At 47.5% G+C, this 27,511-nt stretch overlaps 1 protein-coding gene across 2 annotated transcripts in view; it reads right to left on the bottom strand.

Annotated features, from left to right (window-relative positions):
- The window catches only part of LOC120035011 (palmitoyltransferase ZDHHC5-B-like), a 36,156-nt gene extending 9,901 nt beyond the window's left edge, over positions 1-26,255 (bottom strand). For both annotated transcript variants that reach the window (XR_005474100.1, XM_038981752.1), the window contains exons 1-6: positions 25,867-26,255; positions 11,967-14,867; positions 8,768-8,889; positions 4,167-4,324; positions 3,440-3,612; positions 2,490-2,592 (exon numbers count right to left, since the gene is read on the bottom strand). Coding sequence is in view for 1 of the 2 variants with exons in the window: in XM_038981752.1 (XP_038837680.1) it covers positions 2,490-2,592; positions 3,440-3,612; positions 4,167-4,324; positions 8,768-8,889; positions 11,967-12,121 (711 nt within the window). In the remaining variant the exon portion in view is untranslated. The remainder of the gene's footprint in view (positions 1-2,489; positions 2,593-3,439; positions 3,613-4,166; positions 4,325-8,767; positions 8,890-11,966; positions 14,868-25,866) is intronic.
- Between the last annotated feature and the right edge of the window lie 1,256 nt (positions 26,256-27,511).

Here is a 27,511-nt window from a genome sequence, read left to right as displayed (position 1 = left end):
CTCAGACAACAACAAAAGAGGTACGCGACAGGAAAAAGGCGACAGATAAGAGGGTGTGACGGTTCGGGATGGGTTGGGCGGAGTGTTGGATCTGACGCAAACAAGGGGTCTAGATGTCTCTTCAAGGAGAATGGGCATGAATAAGGCAACAACGCCTGATCTGTAAGCACCCGTTGTGTCCTGTGTACATGACAAATAAACGTTGATTTTGATTTGACCTCGGTCTCCGTTTTCCAAGGGGATGAGAATCTCTCTCACTATTTCTGTGATGACAGCTAATCTTTGCAATTGCAGGGTCAATTCTAGTCCAGGGGGCTGCCAGATTTGGGTCCAGCCTCTTGGCAATTAAGACACTTTGAAAAAAGACATACCTGGTGTGTGTGTGTGTGTTATACCTGTTAGTTGGTGGTTTGTCCCCGGTGTGTGTGTGTGTGTTATACCTGTTAGTTGGTGGTTTGTCCCCGGTGTGTGTGTGTGTGTTATACCTGTTAGTTGGTGGTTTGTCCCCGGTGTGTGTGTGTGTGTTATACCTGTTAGTTGGTGGTTTGTCCCCGGTGTGTGTGTGTGTGTTATACCTGTTAGTTGGTGGTTTGTCCCCGGTGTGTGTGTGTGTGTTATACCTGTTAGTTGGTGGTTTGTCCCCGGTGTGTGTGTGTGTGTTATACCTGTTAGTTGGTGGTTTGTCCCCGGTGTGTGTGTGTGTGTTATACCTGTTAGTTGGTGGTTTGTCCCCGGTGTGTGTGTGTGTGTTATACCTGTTAGTTGGTGGTTTGTCCCCGGTGTGTGTGTGTGTGTTATACCTGTTAGTTGGTGGTTTGTCCCCGGTGTGTGTGTGTGTGTTATACCTGTTAGTTGGTGGTTTGTCCCCGGTGTGTGTGTGTGTTATACCTGTTAGTTGGTGGTTTGTCCCCGGTGTGTGTGTGTGTTATACCTGCTTGTTGGTGGTTTGTCCCCGGTGTGTGTGTGTGTGTGTGTGTGTGTTATACCTGTTAGTTGGTGGTTTGTCCCCGGTGTGTGTGTGTTATACCTGCTTGTTGGTGGTTTGTCCCCGGTGTGTGTGTGTGTGTTATACCTGCTTGTTGGTGGTTTGTCCCCGGTGTGTGTGTGTGTGTTATACCTGCTTGTTGGTGGTTTGTCCCCGGTGTGTGTGTGTTATACCTGCTTGTTGGTGGTTTGTCCCCGGTGTGTGTGTGTGTGTGTGTTATACCTGTTAGTTGGTGGTTTGTCCCCGGTGTGTGTGTGTGTGTGTGTTATACCTGTTAGTTGGTGGTTTGTCCCCGGTGTGTGTGTGTGTGTTATACCTGTTAGTTGGTGGTTTGTCCCCGGTGTGTGTGTGTTATACCTGCTTGTTGGTGGTTTGTCCCCGGTGTGTGTGTGTGTGTTATACCTGTTAGTTGGTGGTTTGTCCCCGGTGTGTGTGTGTGTGTTATACCTGTTAGTTGGTGGTTTGTCCCCGGTGTGTGTGTGTGTGTTATACCTGTTAGTTGGTGGTTTGTCCCCGGTGTGTGTGTGTGTGTTATACCTGTTAGTTGGTGGTTTGTCCCCGGTGTGTGTGTGTGTGTGTGTGTTATACCTGTTAGTTGGTGGTTTGTCCCCGGTGTGTGTGTGTGTGTGTTATACCTGTTAGTTGGTGGTTTGTCCCCGGTGTGTGTGTGTGTGTTATACCTGTTAGTTGGTGGTTTGTCCCCGGTGTGTGTGTGTGTGTTATACCTGTTAGTTGGTGGTTTGTCCCCGGTGTGTGTGTGTGTGTTATACCTGTTAGTTGGTGGTTTGTCCCTGGTGTGTGTGTGTGTGTGTGTTATACCTGTTAGTTGGTGGTTTGTCCCTGGTGTGTGTGTGTGTGTGTGTTATACCTGTTAGTTGGTGGTTTGTCCCCGGTGTGTGTGTGTGTGTTATACCTGTTAGTTGGTGGTTTGTCCCCGGTGTGTGTGTGTGTGTGTGTTATACCTGCTCGTTGGTGGTTTGTCCCCGGTGTGTGTGTGTGTGTTATACCTGTTAGTTGGTGGTTTGTCCCCGGTGTGTGTGTGTGTGTTATACCTGCTCGTTGGTGGTTTGTCCCCGGTGTGTGTGTGTGTGTTATACCTGTTAGTTGGTGGTTTGTCCCCGGTGTGTGTGTGTGTGTTATACCTGTTAGTTGGTGGTTTGTCCCCGGTGTGTGTGTGTGTGTTATACCTGTTAGTTGGTGGTTTGTCCCCGGTGTGTGTGTGTTATACCTGCTCGTTGGTGGTTTGTCCCCGGTGTGTGTGTGTGTTATACCTGTTAGTTGGTGGTTTGTCCCCGGTGTGTGTGTGTGTGTTATACCTGTTAGTTGGTGGTTTGTCCCCGGTGTGTGTGTGTTATACCTGCTCGTTGGTGGTTTGTCCCCGGTGTGTGTGTGTGTGTGTGTTATACCTGTTAGTTGGTGGTTTGTCCCCGGTGTGTGTGTGTGTGTGTGTTATACCTGTTAGTTGGTGGTTTGTCCCCGGTGTGTGTGTGTGTGTGTGTTATACCTGCTCGTTGGTGGTTCTCCCGCGGGCCACCAGTACCATGTGGAAGCCAGTGAGACCAGCCACCGGGATGAAGAAGAGACCAGCCACACACATCACTGCCATACTGAGAGACCAGGGGTTAAGGAGGGAACAGAGATGCCTGAACCGAGACACCAAATAACACACTCACAGGGCGCGTCGCAAATGGCACCCTATTCCTTACACAGTACACTACTTTTTGACCAGGGCTCATCTCAGGCATAGACTTCCGAAAATGTGCTGAAAATGAAATACTCAGGAGATGCACACGATCCGACAGACGGACACCCAGTAATCTACCGCCCCAAATACACACACACTAACCAACCTATACATCCAACCACACACACTCACAACCCCCCCCCCCCCCCCCCCCCAAAACACACACATGAACCAACTTATACATTCAACCACACACACTCACAACCCCCCCCCCCTCCCCAAAAACACACACATGAACCAACCTATACATTCAACCACACACATTCACAACCCCCCCCCCCCCCCCCCAAAACACACACATGAACCAACTTATACATTCAACCACACACACTCACAACCCCCCCCCCCTCCCCAAAAACACACACATGAACCAACCTATACATTCAACCACACACATTCACAACCCCCCCCCCCCCCCCAAAACACACACATGAACCAACCTATACATCCAACCACACACACTCACAACCCCCCCCCCCCCCAAAAACACACACATGAACCAACCTATACATCCAACCACACACACTCACAACCCCCCCCCCAAAACACACACATGAACCAACCTATACATCCAACCACACACACTCACAACCCCCCCCCCAAAACACACACATGAACCAACCTATACATCCAACCACACACACTCTCACAACAACCCCCCCACCCCAAAACACACACACACTAACCCTAACACCCTATGTACAGGATACGTGACGGCAGAGTGGACCCTGTCCAGCTGCTGTGTGTGGTAGAGGACGTAGAGCAGGCCGAAGCCAAACACTCCCGTGATGTGGACCGTCAGGGACAGCAGGAAGAGGAAGAAGTAACGGTAGTTCCTCCGGCCGATACAGTTGTTCACCCACGGGCAGTGGTGGTCAAAGTCCTGGAGCAGGAGCAAAGGGCGAGTTAGAGCCATTTGTACAAAGTTAAAAGGGACAGTGTGAGACTTTGTGTGTCCTGTTTATGTGAAACACTGACAGTAGTGTCCGGTACGCGTGTTGCACTTTTACTTGGATAAGACGAGAGCTTTACGCAAGAGAGCCCAACTCTTTGTTTCTCAGGCGCGCCCCCCCCTCCCCCGCCTCTCTGGTCCCATAGGATAGTGGAGGCTATTATATTGACCTTAGATAACAGTGGGCTGAATCCCTGGTGAGGGGGCTGAGGGCTCATTCCACCATAGGTTTGTTCAAAGGCATCTCTTAAGAGCTGGGCTCTCCAACCCTGGAGAACTACCTTCCTGTAGGTTTTCACTCCAACCCTAGTTGTAACTAACCTGATTTAACTTATCACCCAGGTACTTATTCAAATCAGGTTGAGTTGGAGTGAACAGCTACAGGACGATAGCTCTCCCGGGAACAGGATTGGAGAGCTCTGCTTTAGAGGATACGTGACGCCGTCCGGCTGTATGTTGATGTGAGACGGTGTGTGTGTGCGTACCTCCACACAGTTGTCACACACGGAGCAGTGTGAGCAGCGGGGCGGTCTGTAGAAGCGGCAGGTGGAACACCATTTCATCCTGACCTGGATGCCTCGGATCTCCACCGTCTTATAGAGCGGAGCGCGGAAATCATCCTCCTTGTCCTCATCCTCATCCGCTGGAGAACCACAAACACTGTTAATAAAGTAGCATGAACACCCCCCTTACTAGATCAGCACGAACACCCCCCCCCTTACTACATCACCACGAACACCCCCCCCCTTACTAGATCAGCACGAACACCCCCCCCCTTACTAGATCAGCACGAACACCCCCCCCTTACTACATCACCACGAACACCCCCCCCTTACTAGATCAGCACGAACACCCCCCCCCTTACTAGATCAGCACGAACACCCCCCCCTTACTACATCACCACGAACACCCCCCCCCTTACTAGATCAGCACGAACACCCCCCCCCTTACTAGATCAGCACGAACACCCCCCCCTTACTACATCACCACGAACACCCCCCCCCTTACTAGATCAGCACGAACACCCCCCCCCTTACTAGATCAGCACGAACACCCCCCCCCTTACTAGATCAGCACGAACACCCCCCCCTTACTACATCACCACGAACACCCCCCCCTTACTAGATCAGCACGAACACCCCCCCCCTTACTAGATCAGCACGAACACCCCCCCCTTACTACATCACCACGAACACCCCCCCCCTTACTAGATCAGCACGAACACCCCCCCCCTTACTAGATCAGCACGAACACCCCCCCCTTACTACATCACCACGAACACCCCCCCCCTTACTAGATCAGCACGAACACCCCCCCCCCTTACTAGATCAGCACGAACACCCCCCCCTTACTAGATCAGCACGAACACCCCCCCCTTACTAGATCAGCACGAACACCCCCCCCCCCTTACTAGATCAGCACGAACACCCCCCCCCCCTTACTAGATCAGCACGAACACCCCCCCCCCCTTACTAGATCAGCACGAACACCCCCCCCCTTACTAGATCACCACGAACACCCCCCCCCCTTACTAGATCAGCACGAACACCCCCCCCCCCTTACTAGATCAGCACGAACACCCCCCCCCCTTACTAGATCAGCACGAACACCCCCCCCCCCCCTTACTAGATCACCACGAATACCCCCCCCCCCCCTTACTAGATCACCACGAACACCCCCCCCCCCCCTTACTAGATCAGCACGAACACCCCCCCCCCCTTACTAGAACAGCACGAACACCCCCCCCCCCTTACTAGATCACCACGAACACCCCCCCCTTACTAGATCAGCACGAACACCCCCCCCCTTACTAGATCACCACGAACACCCCCCCCTTACTAGATCACCACGAACACCCCCCCCCCTTACTAGATCACCACGAACACCCCCCCCCTCCCTTACTAGATCACCACGAACACCCCCCCCCTCCCTTACTAGATCACCACGAACACCCCCCCCCCTTACTAGATCACCACGAACACCCCCCCTCCCTTACTAGATCACCACGAACACCCCCCCTTACTACATCACCACGAACACCCCCCCCCCCTTACTAGATCACCACGAACACCCCCCCTCCCTTACTACATCACCACGAACACCCCCCCCCCCTTACTAGATCAGCACGAACACCCCCCCCTTACTAGATCAGCACGAACACCCCCCCCTTACTAGATCAGCACGAACACCCCCCCTCCCTTACTACATCACCACGAACACCCCCCCCCCTTACTAGATCACCACGAACACCCCCCCCCCCCCCTTACTAGATCACCACGAACACCCCCCCCCCCCTTACTAGATCACCACGAACACCCCCCCCCCCCCCTTACTAGATCACCACGAACACCCCCCCCCCCTTACTAGATCACCACGAACACCCCCCCCCTTACTAGATCAGCACGAACACCCCCCCCTTACTAGATCAGCACGAACACCCCCCCTCCCTTACTAGATCACCACGAACACCCCCCCTTACTACATCACCACGAACACCCCCCCCCTTACTAGATCACCACGAACACCCCCCCCCCTTACTAGATCACCACGAACACCCCTCCCCCCCTTACTAGATCACCACGAACACCCCTCCCCCCCTTACTAGATCACCACGAACCCCCCCCCCCCTTACTAGATCACCACGAACACCCCCCCCCCCTTACTAGATCACCACGAACACCCCCCCTTACTAGATCACCACGAACACCCCCCCCCTTACTAGATCACCACGAACACCCCCCCCTTACTAGATCACCACAAACATCCCTCCCCCTTACTAGATCACCACGAACACCCCCCCGCCTTACTAGATCACCACGAACACCCTCCCCCCCCTTACTAGATCAGCACGAACACACACCCCCTTACTAGATCAGCACGAACACACCCCCCCTTACTAGATCACCACAAACACACCCCCCCTTACTAGATCACCACAAACACCCCCCCCTCCCTTACTAGATCAGCATGAACACCCCCCCCCTCCCTTACTAGATCAGCATGAACACCCCCCCCCTCCCTTACTAGATCAGCATGAACACCCCCCCCTCCCTTACTAGATCAGCATGAACACACACTCTCCCTTACTAGATCAGCATGAACACACACTCTCCCTTACTAGATCAGCATGAACACCCCCCCCCCCCTACTAGATCACCACGAACACCCTCCCCCCCTTACTAGATCACCACGAACATCCCTCCCTTACTAGATCACCACGAACACCCCCCCCCCCCTTACTAGATCACCACGAACACCCCCCCCTTACTAGATCACCACGAACACCACCCCCCCCCCCCCCTTACTAGATCACAACGAACACCCCCCCCCCCTTACTAGATCACCACGAACACCCCCCCCCCCCTTACTAGATCACCACGAACACCCCCCCCCCCCTTACTAGATCACCACGAACATCCCTCCCCCTTACTAGATCACCACGAACATCCCTCCCCCTTACTAGATCACCACGAACACCCCCCCCTTACTAGATCACCACGAACATCCCTCCCCCCCTTACTAGATCACCACGAACATCCCTCCCCCCCTTACTAGATCACCACGAACACCCCCCCCCTTACTAGATCACCACGAACACCCTCCCCCCCCTTACTAGATCACCACGAACACCCCCCCCCTTACTAGATCACCACGAACACCCTCCCCCCCCTTACTAGATCACCACGAACACCCCCCCCCTTACTAGATCACCACGAACACCCCCCCCCCCTTACTAGATCACCACGAACACCCCCCCCTTACTAGATCACCACGAACACACCCCCCCTTACTAGATCAGCATGAACCCCCCCCCCTTACTAGATCAGCATGAACACCCCCCCCTTACTAGATCAGCATGAACACACACTCTCCCTTACTAGATCAGCATGAACACCCCCCCTCCTCCCTTACTAGATCAGCATGAACACCCCCCCCCCTCCCTTACTAGATCAGCATGAACACCCCCCCCCTCCCTTACTAGATCAGCATGAACACCCCCCTCCCTTACTAGATCAGCATGAACACACACTCTCCCTTACTAGATCAGCATGAACACACACTCTCCCTTACTAGATCAGCATGAACACCCCCCCCCTCCCTTACTAGATCAGCATGAACACCCCCCCCCTCCCTCCCTTACTAGATCAGCATGAACACACACTCTCCCTTACTAGATCAGCATGAACACCCCCCCCCCCCTCCCTTACTAGATCAGCATGAACACACACTCTCCCTTACTAGATCAGCATGAACACCCCCCCCCCTCCCTTACTAGATCAGCATGAACACCCCCCCCCCTCCCTCCCTTACTAGATCAGCATGAACACACACTCTCCCTCACTAGATCAGCATGAACACCCCCCCCCCCTCCCTTACTAGATCAGCATGAACACCCCCCCCCCCCCTCCCTTACTAGATCAGCATGAACACACACTCTCCCTTACTAGATCAGCATGAACACCCCCCTCCCCTCCCTTACTAGATCAGCATGAACACACACTCTCCCTTACTAGATCAGCATGAACACCCCCCCCCCCCCCTCACTAGATCAGCATGAACACCCCCCCCCCCCTCCCTTACTAGATCAGCATGAACACACACTCTCCCTTACTAGATCAGCATGAACACCCCCCCCCCCCCCTCCCTTACTAGATCAGCATGAACACACACTCTCCCTTACTAGATCAGCATGAACACCCCCCCCCCCTCCCTTACTAGATCAGCATGAACACACACTCTCCCTTACTAGATCAGCATGAACACCCCCCCCCTCCCTTACTAGATCAGCATGAACACACACTCTCCCTTACTAGATCAGCATGAACACCCCCCCCCCCCTCCCTTACTAGATCAGCATGAACACACACTCTCCCTTACTAGATCAGCATGAACACCCCCCCGCTTACTAGATCAGCAAGAACACCATCCATCCCTTACTAGATCAGCATGAACACACACACTCCCTTACTAGATCAGCATGAACACACACACACACACACAACTACACAGCATAGGCAGTAGACAGTCATACAGGGAGTTTGCAGGGAGCATGAGATGTTGTTATACATCTGTGCAACACACACACCTCTGGGGAAGATGCCCGGGTCCATGAAGGTGGCCATGCAGAAGTTGGCCAGGACGAACAGGAAGACGACACCGTTGTAGATCGGCACGACAACCGAGAACTGCTCCGACAGCCATGGGCACCTGAAAGAGAGAGGGAATTAAGTTAGATCAATTGTCTTTATTCATAACAAGAAGCACAGCAGAGCCCCGTTGCCTCTGAACACCTAAAATAAAGGAAGGAATATCACAGCAGTGTTGTTGACAGTAAGCTCCATCTACGAATTTGAGAGTGGTTACATTTGTCCTGCCCCATCTTTCAGCTTTATAGCAAACCAAGTGGAAGGGCTGCCATTTTGTAGTGTTTTTTATTTATTTTATTAAAACATTTTAACAAAGGAGTGGGCCTTTAGAACAGTGTTTTTGACAGGGAGGGCAGTGGCACTACAGGAGCAAAATTGTCAACAGTATCTGTTTAGGAAGAGCGTATCTCATTGCCATGGGAACAGGGTGACCACATGTTGCATAGACAACGAGCCAACACCCTGAAACACAGGGAGAGAGAGAGACAGAGAGAGAAAGAGAGTGAGAGCGAGCAAGAGAGAGTAGGAGAGAGAGGTAGTTCATGCTAGGTTTAGCCAAGACTGCGCATTTGTCTAGTGAATAAAGCACTTTGATTAACTTCTTATGGCTGCAGGGGCAGTATTGAGTAGCTTGGATGAAAGGTGCAAAGAGGTGCCCAGAGTAAACGGCCTGCTCCTCAGTCATAGTTGCTAATATATGCATATTATTATTAGTATTGGATAGAAAACACTCGGAAGTTTCTAAAACTGTTTGAATTATGTCTGTGAGTATAACAGAACTCATATGGCAGGCAAAAACCTGAGAAGTTCCACTTCCTGTTTGGATTTTTTCTGAGGCTGGTAGATTTTCAACCAAGCTCCCATTGAAATGACGAGATATGGATGAGTTTTCACTTCCTACGGCTTCCACTAGATGTCAACAGTCAATAGAACTTTGTCTGATGACTCTAATGTGAAGGGGGGCCGAAGGAGACAGGAATGAATCACCAATGCCATGAGGTGACCACGCTTTGAACATGCGTGTTCACGTGAGAGGCAGCTCCGTTCTATCGCTCAACTGAAGTCAATGTAATTCTCCGGTTGGAACGTTATTCAAGATGCATTAACAACATTCTAAAGATTCGTTTGACATGTTTCTACTGACTGTTACGGAACTTTTGGACATTTCGTCACGTTTTAGTGAACGCGCTTTGTGACTTTGGAATTGTTTACCAAACGCGCTAACCAAAGTAGCTAATTGGACATAAATAACGGACATTATCGAACAAATCAAGCATTTATTGTGGACCTGGGATTCCTGGGAGTGCATTGTGATGAAAATCATCAAAGGGAATATTTATCATGTAATTTCTGGTTTCTGTTGACTCCAACATGGCGGCTAATTTGACTCTTGTTCTGAGCTCCGTCTCAGATTATTGCATGGTTTGCTTTTTCCGTAAAGTTTTTTTGAAATCTGACACAGCGGTTGCATTAAGGAGAGGTATATCTATAATTCCATGTGTATAACTTGTATTATCATCTACATTTATGATGAGTATTTCTGTTGAAACGATGTGGCTATGCACTATCACTGGATGTTTTTGGAACTAGTGAATGTAACGTGCCAATGTGAACGCAGATTTTTTTATATAAATATGAACTTTATCAAACAAAACATGCATGTATTGTGTAACATGAAGTCCTATGAGTGTCATCTGATGAAGATCATCAAAGGTTAGTGATTAATTTTAGCTATAATTCTGCTTTTTGTGACTGCTATCTTTCGCTGGAAAACTGGCTGTGCTTATTGTGGTTTGGTGTGACCTAACATAATCGTTTGTAGTGCTTTCGCTGAAAAGCATATTTGAAATCGGACACTTTGGTGTGATTAACAACAAGAGTACCTTTAAAATAGTATAAGACACATGTATGTCTGAGGAATTTTAATTATGAGATTTCTGTTTTTTTTATTTGGCGCCCTGCACTTTCACTGGCTGTTGTCATATCGATCCCGTTACCGGGATTGCAGCCATATGAAGTTAACTTCAACAGAGTTGAGCAAATTCAGAGGAAGACGGATTGCAAAAAAGAACGAGAGTTAAAAAGAGAGAGAGAGAATGACAGCTCTTTATTAATAGTGACAGATGCTGGCCTATTTTCCCTCTATTCCAGCATGGTGGTGGTTGTTGTAATCTGGAGTAGAGCTATGAACTGACAGGACACGACCTCCACCTGCCTGATGACCTCAACACACCCTGACGTTGATCTGTCCTGTCTATCCTACTCTGCACTACTACTGTCACACACTCAACTGTGTGTGAGTATGAAAGAAAGAGAGAGAGAGTGCTGAGGAGCACGTTGAGTAGAGACAGAGCTCTGGTGAGCATGTTGAGTAGAGAGAGAGAGAGAGAGCTGAAGAGCACGTTGAGTAGAGAGAGAGAGAGAGAGAGAGAGAATGAGCTGAGGAGCATGTTGAGTAGAGACAGAGCTCTGGTGAGCAGGTTCAGTAGAGAGAGAGAGAGAGAGCAGAGGAGTAGAGAGAGAGAGAGAGAGAGAGAGAGAGAGAGAGAGAGAGAGAGAATGAGCATGTCGAGTAGGGAGAGAGCTGAGGAGCATGTCGAGTAGAGAGAGAGCTGAGGAGCATGTCGAGTAGAGAGAGAGCTGAGGAGCATGTCGAGTAGAGAGAGAGCTGGGGAGCATGTCGAGTAGAGAGAGAGCTGAGGAGCATGTTGAGTAGAGAGAGGAGTGTGTGTGAGTGTCAGGAGTATGTGTGTCTTTACGTCTGACGTTGCTCTGCTCTGTCCCATTGCCAGGGGTTGGCTGACTGTGCACTACTCAATAACTGTCACACTACAGGCAGGAAGTAGGGGACTGGTGTGTCCGAATTGATGCATGTGAGTGTGTCTTTCTAGAAAGGCAGAGAACTAACCAAGTGAGGGTGTGTGTGGTGATAAGTGTTTATGTAAAGGTGTGGGTGTGTTTGAGGAGACGGTCTTGTATGTGTGTGTGTGTGTGTGACTTGTGTAGGACGTGTACACGCCATGCATTTGAGCATCTGTGTATGACATGTGTATGAGTGTGTGACGTGTGTATGAGTGTGTATATGACGTGTGTGCGCGTGTGACCTGGGGGGGGGGGGGGCGGTTTGGTCGTACTCACGTGAAGCAGAAGAAGAGCGTGGTGGATCCCACCAGGAAGGCCGTCGCCGCCGACACGGGCACGTAGCGGGACGGGCGAAGTGGCCGGGACGGGGAGGCGGTGTGGGGAGGCGAGGGGAGGCCACCTGCACCCCCACTCTTACTGCTACCCGGCATCACACAGGGGGAGAGGGGAGGGGGGCTATAATGCCTTTGATTACTCAGGAAGGGGGGGGGGGGGTAGAGGGGAGGGGGGACGGTGGAATTACCCCAACCAGGGAGGGTGGGGATGAGGGGTAGGGAGGATTTGTTTGGGGTGTGTGGATGGAGGGATTATAGATAAAGAGGGAGGGAGAGATGAAGAGAAAGAGCACAGAGAGAGAAAGAGGGATTGAAGGGGTTAGAGAGGGAGGTAGAGAAGTCCCCTTCTCAATCGGACCAGGACGAGAGAAGACCCACGTTTCTGCATGTTCACCGGAAAGAGGGGGATGAAAAGAAAGAAAGGGTAGATTGGCCCTCCCTAAACCGTGTGTTCATAAAACAACTCTGTCCCTTTGCGCGAAGTTGTTTGATGCCTATTCAACTTGACCTTTGGCCTTGTCTAAGAGGAGGTGGTAAGATAAGACGGAGGGTATCTGAAAGGAGGGGGTAAGACAGAGACAGAGGGGGTATTTGATTGAGATGCACTCTGCTAGCCACTAGAGGCTTAAAGAGACTCCACGATAAGGCTTTTGTTTTGCTGTCCTCCGGACAACATAAAAGTAGACTGGAACATGAAGATAAACAGAGCCACTATTTAAAGACGTGTTCTCGTAAGATTGAGGCGTTGCCGCTCTATGCTCGAACTACTGGCTTTATATAGGAGGACGACAACAACTTCTGCTCAGTTGTGTGTCAATCTCAAGGCTGATACTTTTAAATTTGCTTGGTTTTTCTTAAGTCTTTAAAATGGTTCCTTACAGTGGATTTGGGTCAATATCTTGACATTTTAAAAGAGGAATATCAAGAAATGTGCGCGTGCGAGAGGTAAATAACTTAATTGAAGGCTTAGTAATTTTACGATACAAAAAAAAAATAGTGCAACAAAAAAATAAAAAATAAAAAGCTGTGATATGGCTTGATTGTTTGGGTGTGGTATATAAAAATCTTGGACGCTCCCTTTTCAAAAGAAAATAAGTAGGATGTCCTAGTAAAGCGGTTTTAACTTTTAACATTTCTTCTTAATTTCATTACAATCTTACTCTCATCTAGTCCCCTAGACTCATAAATGGTTTCAAAAACACAACTCAACTTCGGGCGTCATAATGTCAGTTAGGTACAGAGGATGAGGCAGATCGCCTTGGTTGACCTGCTATACATTCCCTGTTCAATGAAATCCCGTATCAATAACTTCATATTTCAAAGATCTCTGGTCCAGTTCAATGACGTTGACCCAATAACCTTCTCCCCGTCCAGACTAAGATGACAGATTGTTTTGGACGCTCTGTCGACTGGTCGGTCTGTACACTACTCGGTCTGGGATGTAGAGCGACTGAGTATGGATTTGGTTCTGACACAGACTTTTTCAAAGGGTATGACGCGATTGAGAGGTAGAGATTGATTGCAAGGTTTTTGATTTGTCGCAGGTAAAAGGTCGCAACTTAATCGTTTATTTTTTTGCCTTGATAGAAAGGTAGGCTATGACTGTAGCTGGTCTAGTGTGTAAACAGGTAGTTGATATGCATAATGAGGGAAAGGGAAAAACCAAGGGAGAGAGAAAGGCATAGCAAAATGGCCTTTGATTGTGGCCAAGTGGGATTCTTGTCTCTGGTTATTTTGCTCCCTGGTCGGCTCAATCGTCAGATGAGAAAAAAAAAACCCAGCGGAGACGAATATCAAGCAGTCCTAAAGTTACTCTGGAGGTCAGCTAGTTTCCTTACTAATTAAAGGGCTGTCCCTTCAGTCCAAACAGCGTCTTAAAAAACGCCAATGTGCTCGTAGACGGACTCTCAGACTTTGTTCTTCCTGGTCGGGGCATCCCTGAGCCAATGGGAGACAAGCAGGAAGTCTCAGAGGCCGATCCCACCTGCTACAGGTGTGTGTCGAAGAAGACGTGTGCACAGGTCAAATTGTGTGTGTCCCTGTAACCTGGAGGTGTCCGTGAGGGTACACATATCCAAAACACCCTTAAAAGGTCCTGCTGAAAAATGGTAGAGAAAAAAAAAAAAAGGACAAAAAAAAAAGCTATGTGAAGTTGAACCCAGAGAGGAAGGATGAAGGCCTGAAGATTAGAAGCTGGAAGCTGTATTCCCTAGTTGGGGGCTGATGAGCTCCTCCCCAGTGTCTGTAGACTCAAGGCCCAGCTGTGTTAGCTAGCCAAGGAGAGAAAGATGAGGCGGGCTGTTAGTTACATAAGCCTCCGTCTCACTGAGCGAGGCAGCCAGCCAGCCGTTCCCCCAGGACCATTCCTCTACTTCCGTCCCCCAGCGGAGTGCAACGAGAGGGGGGGGGGGCACACCCTCCCACCACGACCCCTGAGAACCAACTGAGTCTCGGAGTACGAGTCTGAGTGGCTGCGAGACGTTTATGTGACTCTCTAGGGCTACTTCTAGAGGAGTGCGTGTGATTCTGTGTGTGATTCTGTGTGTGTGTTTCTGTGTGTGTCTAACGGTGTTAGCCTCTGTCTATCCGTCTCTACTGTCTGAGTCAGTGTGTGATTCTGTTTGTGTCCGTCTCTCCGTCTGTGTGAGTGTGAAGGGGGAGGGTGGCAGTTAGGAGAGCAGTGTGATAATCTGTAAGAAAGAGAATTTGAATCCAACAGGTTTTCCTACAGGCACGGTCGCTGTCTCCGCCCCCGCTGTGGTGTGACTTGTGATCCTCCTCTTCTTCTCTTTAGCCAGATATGTTGTGGCAGGGCCTCTGGATGTCTGCTGGGACACAGCTCCTAGGAGGGGGGGGGGGGGGGGGGGAGAAAACGAGGGAGGGGAGAGAGAGACAGATGGGATAGAGGGAAAGAAAAGGGGAGGGTGGGAATAAGAGAGAGGGAGGAAAAGTGTGGGAGAGAGATGCACGTGTTTAGCTTCATCGTGAACCACGGACAATTCTATGTACGGGACGTCATCGTAAACAAACAGCATTCAATGTCGAGCACCAACTAGTCTCGCAGGAATGCTTCGGTTGTTCACCTCGCTTCTGCTGTGTAAGTTACCTGCTGCTGTCACTGTGTGTGCGCAAGCGAGTGAGTTCATCGACCGTGAGTGTGTCTGTGGGCAACATTTTTTTCATTTTCTTCTCTCGGCCAGCAATCATTCTGGTTCCTAAAAACTAATCCATAAAAACAAGGTGTGTGATTGGGTCTGGCAGATATTCCGTTAGCCGTCCAGGGATTCATCTGGAAGAGTGTGAGAACAAAAATAGATAGATAAGAATGTCCTGTCCCACGTCTCGAAACAGCGTTTGACAAGGTGTTGAGAGGTGACGGTTTTCATGTTCCGCCAACTCAACGGGAGTTGAGTCCTATAACCAGGGCCCCATGTGCCATTCAGACACAGCCAATGTTAGAGGGTGTGAACCGTGAACGCACAGAGTGAGACTGAGTGAATGTGAGTGACTGTGATTCTGGGCCTGCGAAGGAAGCCACGGTTGGAAGGAAATGAGAGCACGCCCTTCGAGACAGAGGGTACAACCTGAACTCGCACAAGAACAACGCTCATTTTGCCGTTTTTCCCAGAAGGCCCTACCTCCTCTGTTGAAATAAGTTCTCCAGAACACGGCCCCTTGTACAGGTGAGAAGACGGGGATAAGATACAGCACCTGAGATCAAGCTCCATTCAGACTCATGAATTTCACTGAACCACCACAGTCCTAAGTCCTTATTAGAGCGCAAACATCAGCAAGTTATCATCATGACTCGTGAAAAAAAATAAAAAGTGCATTTATAGTGACTAAGCATTTCCCCCCTCAATCTCAAAGTGCTTTAAATTGTATTGGGTTGAATTGTCTGTTCCTCAACCAATTAGGCGCTCCCTATCTCCCCTTCGACAGTCGAAGTAGTCAACTCAACACTGGTCACTCTGTGACATCCTTCCCAAGGGGTCGTATTCATTAGGCACCAAACAGAAGAAAACAGACAGAGAGGGAGGGAGGGACTAACTCAACTAGTCCAATAAAAACGTATTCCATTGCGCAACGCTTAAAAAAAAAAGGACGTTTTTCTCCAATGTGCCGCCTCTTACACCGGACAGGTCTGTAATTAGGGTGATGTACTTCTAAAACAGGCTGACGAATAGGGGACACGCCTATAGATATTAGGCTCAGCTATGCCGAGACAGGAAGTGACAGTGACAGTCAGACTGATGACCTGAATCATTCAAACACTAATACACATCCTGTAACATGACCGCCCAGGTTCTTCTCAGTGTACGTCCCAAACGGCACCTCCGTTTCCTTTATAGCGCACTAGCTTTCACCTGGGCCCCATCTTTTTTTCTTCTTTTTTTTTTCTTACTACAGGGCCCTGGTCAAAGGTAGTGTACTATAAAGGAACTAGGGTGTAGTTTGGGACACAGCCCAAGTAAGCCCCTTCCGAGCCAGAACGGCGATACCAGCCCTATCTCCTGTTTCTGTAGTGGGAGGCAGCTTGAGGTATTAGTACACCGCCTAGACAGGACGCTAGTCTGTCGCAAGGCCTCACCCCCGATCCTTCTCCTTGGATAGTAAGCCTAACCCTAACTGTTCATTCTGGACTTCGAGTCTATGACTATCATCTACGACTGATACCTCTCTCACTCTCCTTACAGAATCTCCATCTCCAACATAAGGAGGAGGGAAAGACAGGATAGTGACAAAATATATATATAATTTTTTTTAAATCGCTAGTATGTCTGTAACATATAAACTTCTCTGCTTTGTGCTAAATTCCAATCGAATTTGTAAAATATATAGACCTCTGCTCTGGGGCTATGTCCCAATCTAATTCATTAACCTCCTAGTATCCTCATCTCCTTCCCTTCATCATCATGTAGGTAGGTAGGCAGACCAGGAGTTTTCCGACCAGACCAAGGAAAAACCACAGCGCTAGCTAGTTATAGCCATATAAATAAGGCCCAGAGTTTTCCCTGGTCAGTTCACATGGTCGGGAACACCTCTGGCCTTACTGGTAAGAGAGAGAAGACTGGCTTGTATCACTCAGACCAATGGTTATCGGAGTGAAACAGGTGCTAACCTAGGAGTATTGGGACACAGCACAGATACTGATATAGGCTCTGTTCCAGATGGCATCCTATTCCCTACAAAGTGCACTACCCTATGGGCCCTGGTCAAAAGTAGTGCACTACATAGGGAGCCATTTGGGACACAAAATAGGTGGTTAGCCTGTAGCAGTAGCATCTTGCCAGGAAAAGGCTGTCTCTGTCAAGACTGTCATAGTACTGAGATCAAGAGAAAGATTACACATAGCGGGCAAAACGGGCACACACACACACCGAGAGTGAGTGAATGTAACATGAGTGTGGATGATTGCCTAATCAGCGGAGTAGGTCTTACTGCCGTGGGGAGAAACAGAAGCACAGACACACAATATGATTCATTGCAGTGCTACGCCCTGCCCGCGTTCACCTAATTTCTGGGGTTGTCTAGGAAATATGCAATCAGAACCTGTCATGTGTGACCAACAATACGTATTCTTCCCCTCTACAGCGTAAAAGGTATGTGATCATCTGATGATGACTAGTGAGTACCAGGTGCTGAGAAATGACTAGATACTCTAACATGACCACAGATGGACTGAGATTATTATATATACAGTACCAGACAAAAGTTAGGACACACCTACTCATTCCAGGGTTTTTCTTTATTTTTACTATTTTCTACATTGTAGAATAATAGTGAAGACATCAAAACTATGAAATAACACATATGGAATCATGTAGTAACCAAACATATTTTAAATTCTTCAAAGTAGCCACCCTTTGCCTTGATGACAGCTTTGCACACTCTTGGCATTCTCTCAACCAGATACATGAGGTAGTCAACTGGAATGCATTTCAATGAACAGGTGTGCCTTGTTCAAAAAAATCATTTGTGGAATTTCTTTCCTTCTTAATGCGTTGCAGCCAATCAGTTGTGTTGTGACAAGGTAGGGCTGGTATACAGAAGATAGCCCTATTTGGTAAAAGACCAAGTCCATATTATGGCAAGAACAGCTCAAATAAGCAAAGAGAAACAACAGTCCATCACTACTTTAAGACATGAAAGTCAGTCAATCTGGAAAATTTCAAGAACTTTGAAAGTTTCTTCAAGTGCAGTCGCAAAAACCATCATGCGCTATGATGAAACTGGCTCTCATGAGGACCGCCACAGGAATGGAAGACCCAGAGTTACCTCTGCTGCAGAGGATAAGTTCATTAGAGTTACCAGCCTCAAATTTCAGCCCAAATAAATGCTTCACAGAGTTCAAGTAATAGCCCCATCTCAACATCAACTGTTCAGAGGAGACTGCGTGAATCAGGCCTTCATGGTCGAATTGCTGCAAAGAAACCACTACTAAAGGACACCAATCAGAAGAAGAGAGACTTGGACTTACTTGGGCCAAGAAACGCGAGCAATGGACCAGTGGAAACCTGTCCTTTGGTCTGATGAGTCCAAATATGAGATTTTTGATTGCAACTGCTGTGTCTTTGTGAGACGCAGAGTAGGTGAACGGATGATCTACGCATGTGTGGTTCCCACCGTGAAGCATGGAGGAGGTGTGGTGGTGCTTTGCTGGTGACACTGTCTGTGATTTATTTAGAATTCAAGACACACTTAACCAGCATGGCTACCACAGCATTCTGCAGCGATACGCCATCCCATCTGGTTTGCGCTTAGTGGGTCTATCATTTGTTTTTCAACAGGACAATGACCCAAAACACACCTCCAGGCTTTGTAAGGGCTATTTGACCAAGGAGAGTGATGGAGTGCTGCATCAGATGACCTGGCCTCCACAATCAACCGACTTCAACCCAATTGAGATGGTTTGGGATGAGTTGAACTGCAGAGCGAAGGAAAAGCAGCCAACAAGTGCTCAGCATATGTGGGAACTCCTTCAAGACTGTTGGAAAAGCATTCCTCATGAAGCTGGTTGAGAGAATGCCAAGAGTTTGCAAAGCTGTCATCAATGCAAAGTGTAGCTACTTTGAAGTAAACTGCGCTTATTTTCAGCAAACTTAACATGTGTAAATATTTGTATGAACATAACAAGATTCAACAACTGAGACATAAACTGAACAAGTTCCACAGACATGTGAATAACAGAAATGGAATAATGTGTCCCTGAACAAAGGGGGATCAACATCAAAAGTAACAGTCAGTATCTGGTGTGGCCACCAGCTGCACTAAGTACTGCATTGCATCTCCTCCTCATGGACTGCACCAGATTGGCCTCCAAATCGATCCCGCTCCAGAGTACAGGCCTCGGTGTAACGCTCATTCCTTCGACGATAAACGCAAATCCGACCATCCCCCCTGGTGAGACAAAACCGCAACTCGTCAGTGAAGACCACTTTTTGCCAGTCCTGTCTGGTCCAGCGACGGTGGGTTTGTGCCCATAGGCGACGTGGTTGCCAGTGATGTCTGGTGAGGACCTGCCTTACAACAGCTCTCAGTCCAGCCTCTCTCAGCCCATTGCGGACAGTCTGAGCACTGATGGAGGGATTGTGCGTTCCTGGTGTAACTCTGGCAGTTGTTGTTGCCATCCTGTACCTGTCCCACAAGTGTGATGTTCGGATGTACCGATTCTGTGGTGTTATTACATTTGGTCTGCCACTGCGAGGATGATCAGCTGTCCGTCCTGTCTCCCTGTAGCGCTGTCTTATGCGTCTCACAGTATGGACGTTGCAATTTATTGCCCTGGCCACATCTGCAGTCATCATGTCTCCTTGCAGCATGCCTAAGGCACATTCACGCAGATGAGCAGGGACCCTGGGCATGTTTCTTTTGGTGTTTTTCAGAGTCAGTAGAAAGGCCTCTTTAGTGTCCTAAATTTTCATCACTGTGACCTTAATTGCCTACCGTCTGTAAGCTGTTAGTGTCTTAACTAACGTACCACAGGTACATGTTCATTAATTGTTTAAGGTTCATTGAACAAGCATGGGAAACAGTGTTAAAACCCTTTACAATGAAGATCTGGGAAGTTATTTGGATTTTTATGAATTATCATTGAAAGACATGGTCAGGAAAAAGGGACGTTTATACACACGCAAGAAAAAAGTATGCAAAACCTTTGAAATTACCTGGATTTCTGCAAAAATTGGTCATAAAATAAAATAAAAAGTCACAACAATAGACACACAGTCTGCTTAAACTAATAACACACAAATGATTGTATTTTACTTGTCTATATTGAATACATCATTTAAACATTCACAGTGTAGGTTGGAAAAAGTATGTGAACCCCTAGGCTAATGACTTATCCCAAAAGCTAATTGGTGTCAGGAGTCAGCTAACCTGGAGTCCAATCAATGAGACGAGATTGGAGATGTTGGTTAGTGTTGCCCTGCCCTACGCAAAACACTCACAAAATGTGAGTTTGCTATTCACAAGAAGCATTGCCTGATGTGAACCACGCCTCGAACAAAAGAGATCTCAGAAGACTTAAGATTAAGAATTGTTGACTTGCCTAAAGCTGGAAAGGGTTACAAAAGTATCTCTAAAAGCCTTGATGTTCATCAGTCCACGGTAAGACAAATTGTCTATAAATGGAGAAAGTTCAGCACTGTTGCTACTCTCCCTAGGCCTGGCTGTCCTGCAAAGATGACTGCAAGAGCACAGCGCAGAATGCTCAATGAGGTTAAGAAGAATCATAGAGTGTCAGCTAAAGACTTACAGAAATCTCTGGAACATGCCAACATCTCTGTTGACGAGTCAACGAAACGTAAAACACTAAACAAGAATGGTGTTCATGGGAGGACAACACGGAAGAAGCCACTGCAGTCCAAAAAAACCATTGCTGCACGTCTGAAGTTTGCAAAAGGAAGGAACACACAACACTATGTATGGAGAAAAAAAGGCACAGCACACCAACATCAAAACCTTATCCCAACTGTAAAGTATGGTGGAGAGAGCATCATGGTTTGGGTCTGCTTTGCTGCCTCAGGGCCTGGACAGCTTGCTATCATCGACGGAAAAATGAATTCCCAAGTTTATCAAGACATTTTGCAGGAGAATGTAGTCTGCCCGCCAATTGAAGCTCAACGGAAGTTGGGTGATGCAACAGGACAACGACCCGAAAACCCAATAGTATATCAACAACAGAATGGCTTCAACAGAAGAAAATATGCCTTCTGGAGTGGCCCAGTCAGAGTCCTGACCTCAACCCGATTGAGATGCAGTGGCATGACCTTAAGAGAGCGATCCACACCAGACATCAAAATTCCTCCTGACCGTTGTGCAGGTCTGATCCGCAACTACAGAAAACGTTTGGTTGAGGTTATTGCTTCCAAAGGCGGGTCAACCAGTTATTAAATTCAAGGGTTCACAAACTTTTCCCACCCTGCACTGTGAATATTTACACGGTGTGTTCAATAAAGACATGACAACTTAATTGTGTGGGTGCCATTAGTTTAAGCAGACTGTGTTTGTCTATTGTTGCGACTTAGACGAAGATCAGATCAAATTGTATCACCAATTTAAGCAGGAATCCAGGTCCTTCCGAAGGGTTCACATACTTTCTTGCCGCTGTATATATGTAGTCTGGATCTACTACAAAACCTAGAACCACCCATCTATCTTCATTTATGCTTTTCTACCGTAATCCTGTTAAACCTGTCATCAAACTTCAAGGAATCAAGGATGCATTTTACAAGTATTCTCCTAAACGGGTCTGTGTTCAACTCTCTAGTGTCTCTCTCTCTCTTGCTGGTGTCCACTGTCCAGGAGAAGTCTTGACTTCTGGACCATTGACCTAGCTGTGGAGGACCTCCCACTGACTCAACCAACAAACTAGCTGCTTCATCTGGGATTTTCCCCCTCAATTCGTCTTTCCTCGCCTTTCTCAAATCACATTGGAGGGGAGAAGATCCAAGGTACCTCCCCTCAGGCCTTCTCCGCCAATGCGTTTTGAGGAGGTGAGGAGATGCTTTGAAGACTGACACAGATAACCGCTGAGAGGGAGAAACTGAAACAGAGAGCTAGCCTATTCTGACACGGTCAGATTCCACGAGGATTAGCTAATGATCAACATCACTTCCTCTTCTTTTCAGGTGGCTGCTGGGTAAAACAAGCTGATGCCTTCCTTGTAGGGCATGCTCACCTACATCATCACACTCAGCGGGGAACAATGTAATTGGACGCAACGGTGTAAATGTGTATGTACAACAGCTGTGCGTCTGTCTCTAGGCTACATGCCCTCATTGCTCAGAGGCTTTGAACTCCCTATCTCTCTGTCTCTACGTTTTCAGCCATCATTCTTTGGGAAATGTGTACGTGTGTGCGTAACAGCTGCGCGTCTGTCTCTAGGCTACATGCCCTCATGGCTCAGGGACATTGAACTCCCCATCTCTACATGTTCAGCCATCATTCCATTTACATGACCCCCCCCCCCCCCCCATCCATGGGGAATAATGAAGTACATTCATTAATTCATTCAGAAAACACCCCTTGACTGTCACACTACATCTGGTGGTTGAAACAATATCCACAACTGACAAACCAAAGTCCTTACAGTTCCTTCTTGCAACAAAATATACTTATGATCTGAGTAGGGCTGTGACATGATGGAATTTTGGATGATGGTAATTGGCCAGCCAAATGACCACAGTCTCCATATTAACCGTTACAATAGCAAATAATAATACAATTCAAATGTATATTATTTTTGACGCACATTTCCCCCTCTCCTCCTGACTGCATGCGCTGTCATAGGTTGTATTTCTGTGTGCTGCTGCGCCTTTCTACATGTGCTCAATTGCTACAACACCTTGCTTGTTTTAGCAAGGACAAACAAAGCTTCATCACGTTGTTAAGAATCCATGTTACCGCACAAAAAGGCACGAATACCCGGCCATCTCGTCTCGTCATGTTCGTAAAATAAAAAACTTAAAAAACGTTATTTTTTTTACGCTGAAACTACCCTGCATCTACGACAACACATTCAGAAAGGTTTTCTTTCCCTTATCACTTCTTAGGTGTGAGTGAGATCCCCACCCAGCCCAAAAGAACTGGTTTCCATGGAGACGTCTGACCAAAGCTGCCCCGGGTGCTGTGGAAAGGGGGCCTTGACACAAAAGTGAACCGATGACAAACAAAACACTGAGGTTAGGTGGAAAGAATGAGTGTATACAATACACATAGACCCAATAAACAAGGCAGTTGAGTACATGAACACAATGACTGTTTCCTCCTTCCCTCATCGGCCGCAGTAGCGCCCAGCCGGCCACGACTGTTGGCACAGGCTCCTCTCTTTACTAGCTAGGTTTCCATCCAATTGGCAACAGATTTCCATGAGAATATTCAAAATAAATCTGCATAAAAACAATATGCGCATTTCCCCACCAGGGCGTAGCGCACATAAAAATGACCTTTGCGGTGAAATTCCCATGTACCGAATAAAAAGTACAAGTTAAATGGGTTTCCAATCACATTTTCAACTCCACTGACGGTTTTGTGACAAAAGAAATTGCGCTATATAGCCAATGTCCCCCCCCTGGTCTTGGCACATGCGCTCTAGCCAATAGCTAGCAGATACAGGTCCGGTATAGTATAGCCTACAAAATGAGATTATTATAGACAAAATAGCGGATTATTTATATTTGTCCAACCGCAGTCAAGCATCAATTATGTCAGCAGAATAAGACAGCAAAAAAATTGTGTTTGGAAAGGAGTATCAAGCTCATCACGTGCACCACCCTGTGAAGTTCATCATTTATTTCATCTGTAACCTAATAAAATGCTTTATTCCCAGAGTCCCATCGGGCGGATCTAACAAAATATCATCACGTGACTCCAAATTAACCTCGATATGATGGTTATTATATCAGTATTTCTGCAAACAGGCATTTCCACCGCCATTTCTTACATAATTCATTTTACAGACACAAAAAGATCCCACCTTGTCTTGCGTATTTTGTTTTGTCGGCATTTGAAAAGTTTTACCGACAAATTTGCTGTTCCCATCAGGCCTGTAGAGACATGTTTAATCCAACATGGACTTTACCTCACATAAAAAAAAGGTTGTATGGAAACCTGGTTACTGTAATACATTAAACACCACCACTAACAACTTCTCCTCGACCAGTGGGGTAGCTGAGGAGAAGTGCATACATTTGCATTCAAATGGACTGCGTGCGTATCGTGATCGATGGGGTGGCAGAGGTCTGCAGCCCAGAGTGAGTCGTCGCGCCCCGGAGCCTGGAATCCGCTGGCAGCCGTACACATAAATACAGCTGTTCACTCCCTGAGTGTATCATTCAATCCCCATTCATCAGAATGGAGGTGATGATCGGATGTGTCCCAATACTCTTGAATAGCTTCAGCTCCTCATCTCCTTTTGTTTGATACATGCCCCTTCTATTATTCCCTCTCTGAATTATCTTTCCTTCCCTTACAGGGAGGATCTTACTGCGACCTCACAGCTCATTTGTATCTTATCCACCCTTTATCCTGCAAACTTCACACGTTTCAAGGTGGACCCTGCCTGCAGAAACACACGTTTTGTTCCTGCACAGGGCATGCACAAAACACCATCTAAATAGCTGAAGGGGAGATGACAATCACGTGTTCAGTCCTCAACAGGATCCCCTGTCAAGTGTTACCACACAAGCATGTGCTACTAGGGCTAGGCAACACCCCCACACAAAACTGCAGGTTGGTAACTGGTCTGCCACGGGATAGGCCTTAGTGCAGCATGTGATTTGACATTATGAGGTGGACGTCATTCTGCATATGTAGCCAGGGGGACAATAATAGTGAAAGGAGTTAAATCACAAACGTGACTTTTTGGGGACTTGGTAAATACTAGCTAGCACACCTCCAAATTGTGTGTATGGTTTGACACACACAGGCATTGAGCCTCATGTAATCCCACGATTATATTGGCACACCTGGGGTAGCGAAATATTCCATTCATGTAGTCTGAAAAGCCATACAAACTGACAAATGGTTGGATAATCTAAAATGGGTAGGTAGGCTATATACAATTCTACGTTTCTCCTAAATCTGTGATACCGAAGCTTCGTCAACCGATCGAAAAGGTTAGTTTGTGTTTACGTTCAGTGAAAAAATGCGATATGATTTGAAACCCTTTCTCATTCTCTTTCACAAACCCATTCCGTCTATTTTTGGGTGTGTATCGCTGCGGTTCCACTTTCTCTCTCTTGTATAGGCCTCAAAACGGATCCCCGAACTCACTCTCCTGTCTAGGTTGAGAAAAGATACCTTCAAACCTGGGGTCGACGCAGCGGCACAACCCGATGTGTTCTGACGGCCCGGCCTTGTTCGAATCGAGATGACACCCTAAACCACAACTCGTTTGAGGTTAGCGTAATAAATATTAGTTAGCCTCACATCGAGGTATGGTTGGCTGTATGGACGTTGACTCCGATTCAACAACTTTGCCCCGAAAATATAGACATGAACGTTACTGTCTACAGTGTTAGGTGAGAGTCGGTTATGGTAACGTTCGCTAACTATGAATTGACTAAAGTTACTAGTCTATGACTAACTAAAGCCCCCTGTAAAAATGTAGCTAGCTTCAGTGGTACGGAATGGATATTTTGTTAGTCATTTCTGGTGGCTAACTAACTACTAACTAGATAGGAAACTGTGCTAGCTTGGTGGCAACACCTGAGCGTTTGAGCTACCTAGCCAGCTATCGTTGGATACCACCTTTAACCAGCTAGCTACAGTAACATTAGCTCATAGGTTCCATTTTCACAACATCATTTTGACAAACCTGGCTAGCCATTTACCTGTAACGTTAGCTATATGGATTCACACCGGCTCCGTGACTGAATAAATCCCAAAACGGTTGAATGTCCTCCGTTGATAGATTAGATTGATAACCGTTTTAATCTCCATACGAAGTTTTGGTGCTGGGTCCTCTGTGTTAGCAATTTGGCTAGATAGCTACATTGTCCTTCTCCATTACGGTACAGTATACGCCTAAAAGATAAGTATCTAAGCTGTTCGTTTTCACTGGTCGAGGCCTTCGGTGCATGTGTTTAGAAAACGGCTAGGCGTGTTTTAATCCAAGACACGAACGATATCGGCAGGTAGATTGTACGGAGGTGCCCGAAGCCGATACATATTTTCAGCACCAACCGAGTGCAGAGGTCCACTGTCCATGAACCTCTCTCCGAGAAGATATTGAAATCCCGCCTCCTTCCTTGCTATTGGAAAGTTTGTCTGTCAACCAAGAAGTGGATGCTAATGGAGAATATTCTATTGTACATTATAAACTGGGTGGTCGAGTACTGAATGCTGATTGGCTGAAAGCCGTGGTATATTTAAGCAATAACGCATATGGCCAATATACCACAGCTAAGGGCTGTTCTAATGGACACAGCCCGTAGCTATGGTTTATTGGCCATATACCACAACCCCCCGAGGTGCCTTATTGCTATTATAAACTGGTTACCAATGTAATTAGAGCAGTAAAAATAAATGTTTTGGTAACCAGTTTATAATAGCAATAAGGCACCTCAGGTGTTTATGGTATATTGCCAATGTACCACGGCTAAGGGCTGAATCCAGGCAATAGTGGCATATTGGCCAAATACCACACCACCTAAAATGATTGCTTAATTAGACCATTTCATTGATCCTTAAATGAAAACTCCACACCTGGGACACCGGGTCATACAAAACGAACTTGCCCACTCATCAGTAGAGATAAAGACCAATACATCATGTCATGTGTTGGTCAATCAATGTCCATACAAGATACCCTCCCAAAATAAATACTTGTATTTTGACTACCAACACACAAATACAATTAGGTATTTATTGGGTAAGTGGTTTCAGCCTGGCTATTCCTACTGCATGATTGACAGGTAGGCCTTGACTGAAAGGGGGGTGCTGAAAAACCCTCTGACACACTGACATACTAAATACTGTGTGTATTTGTGTGTGTTTACTGTCTCAGAGTGTGTGTGGGCACGTAAACACACACACACCAGGGGATTAAACCGACAGCAGGAGTTTTGGATAAGCCCACCCAACCCCTCTCCACGCACACGCATCCGCACAAAGCTCTCTCTCACACACACACAAAGCTGACCAACATCTGCTGTAGCACCACCAGACATAATGATACAAATGTGAATCGCACTAATGAAATCACACACAATGGCATAACAGTGTTTCCCCTAGGATTTTGTATGCAGCGGTGGCAAGGTTAGCATGGGGGGGGGGGGGGTGTGGCCAATAGCGATTTTTAGAGTCCCTCCTTTTTGCCTCAGAGACAAAATGTTGCTGTTTTAAAGTAACTACCCAGTGTTTCCAGATTTCTATGAAATATGACCTACAATTACTTACAATATGAGTTAAATAGTTTTCCTTCCAAAAAATTGGAATTAAGTATGTTAAAAAGCAGCTTTTCTGTGTTGGAATGGT

Source organism: Salvelinus namaycush, chromosome 42 (assembly GCF_016432855.1).
Source record: "Salvelinus namaycush isolate Seneca chromosome 42, SaNama_1.0, whole genome shotgun sequence".
Lineage (NCBI taxonomy): Eukaryota > Metazoa > Chordata > Actinopteri > Salmoniformes > Salmonidae > Salvelinus > Salvelinus namaycush.
The sequence above is the reverse complement of the archived record's forward strand: the minus strand, read 5'-3'. Positions and strand labels throughout refer to the sequence as shown.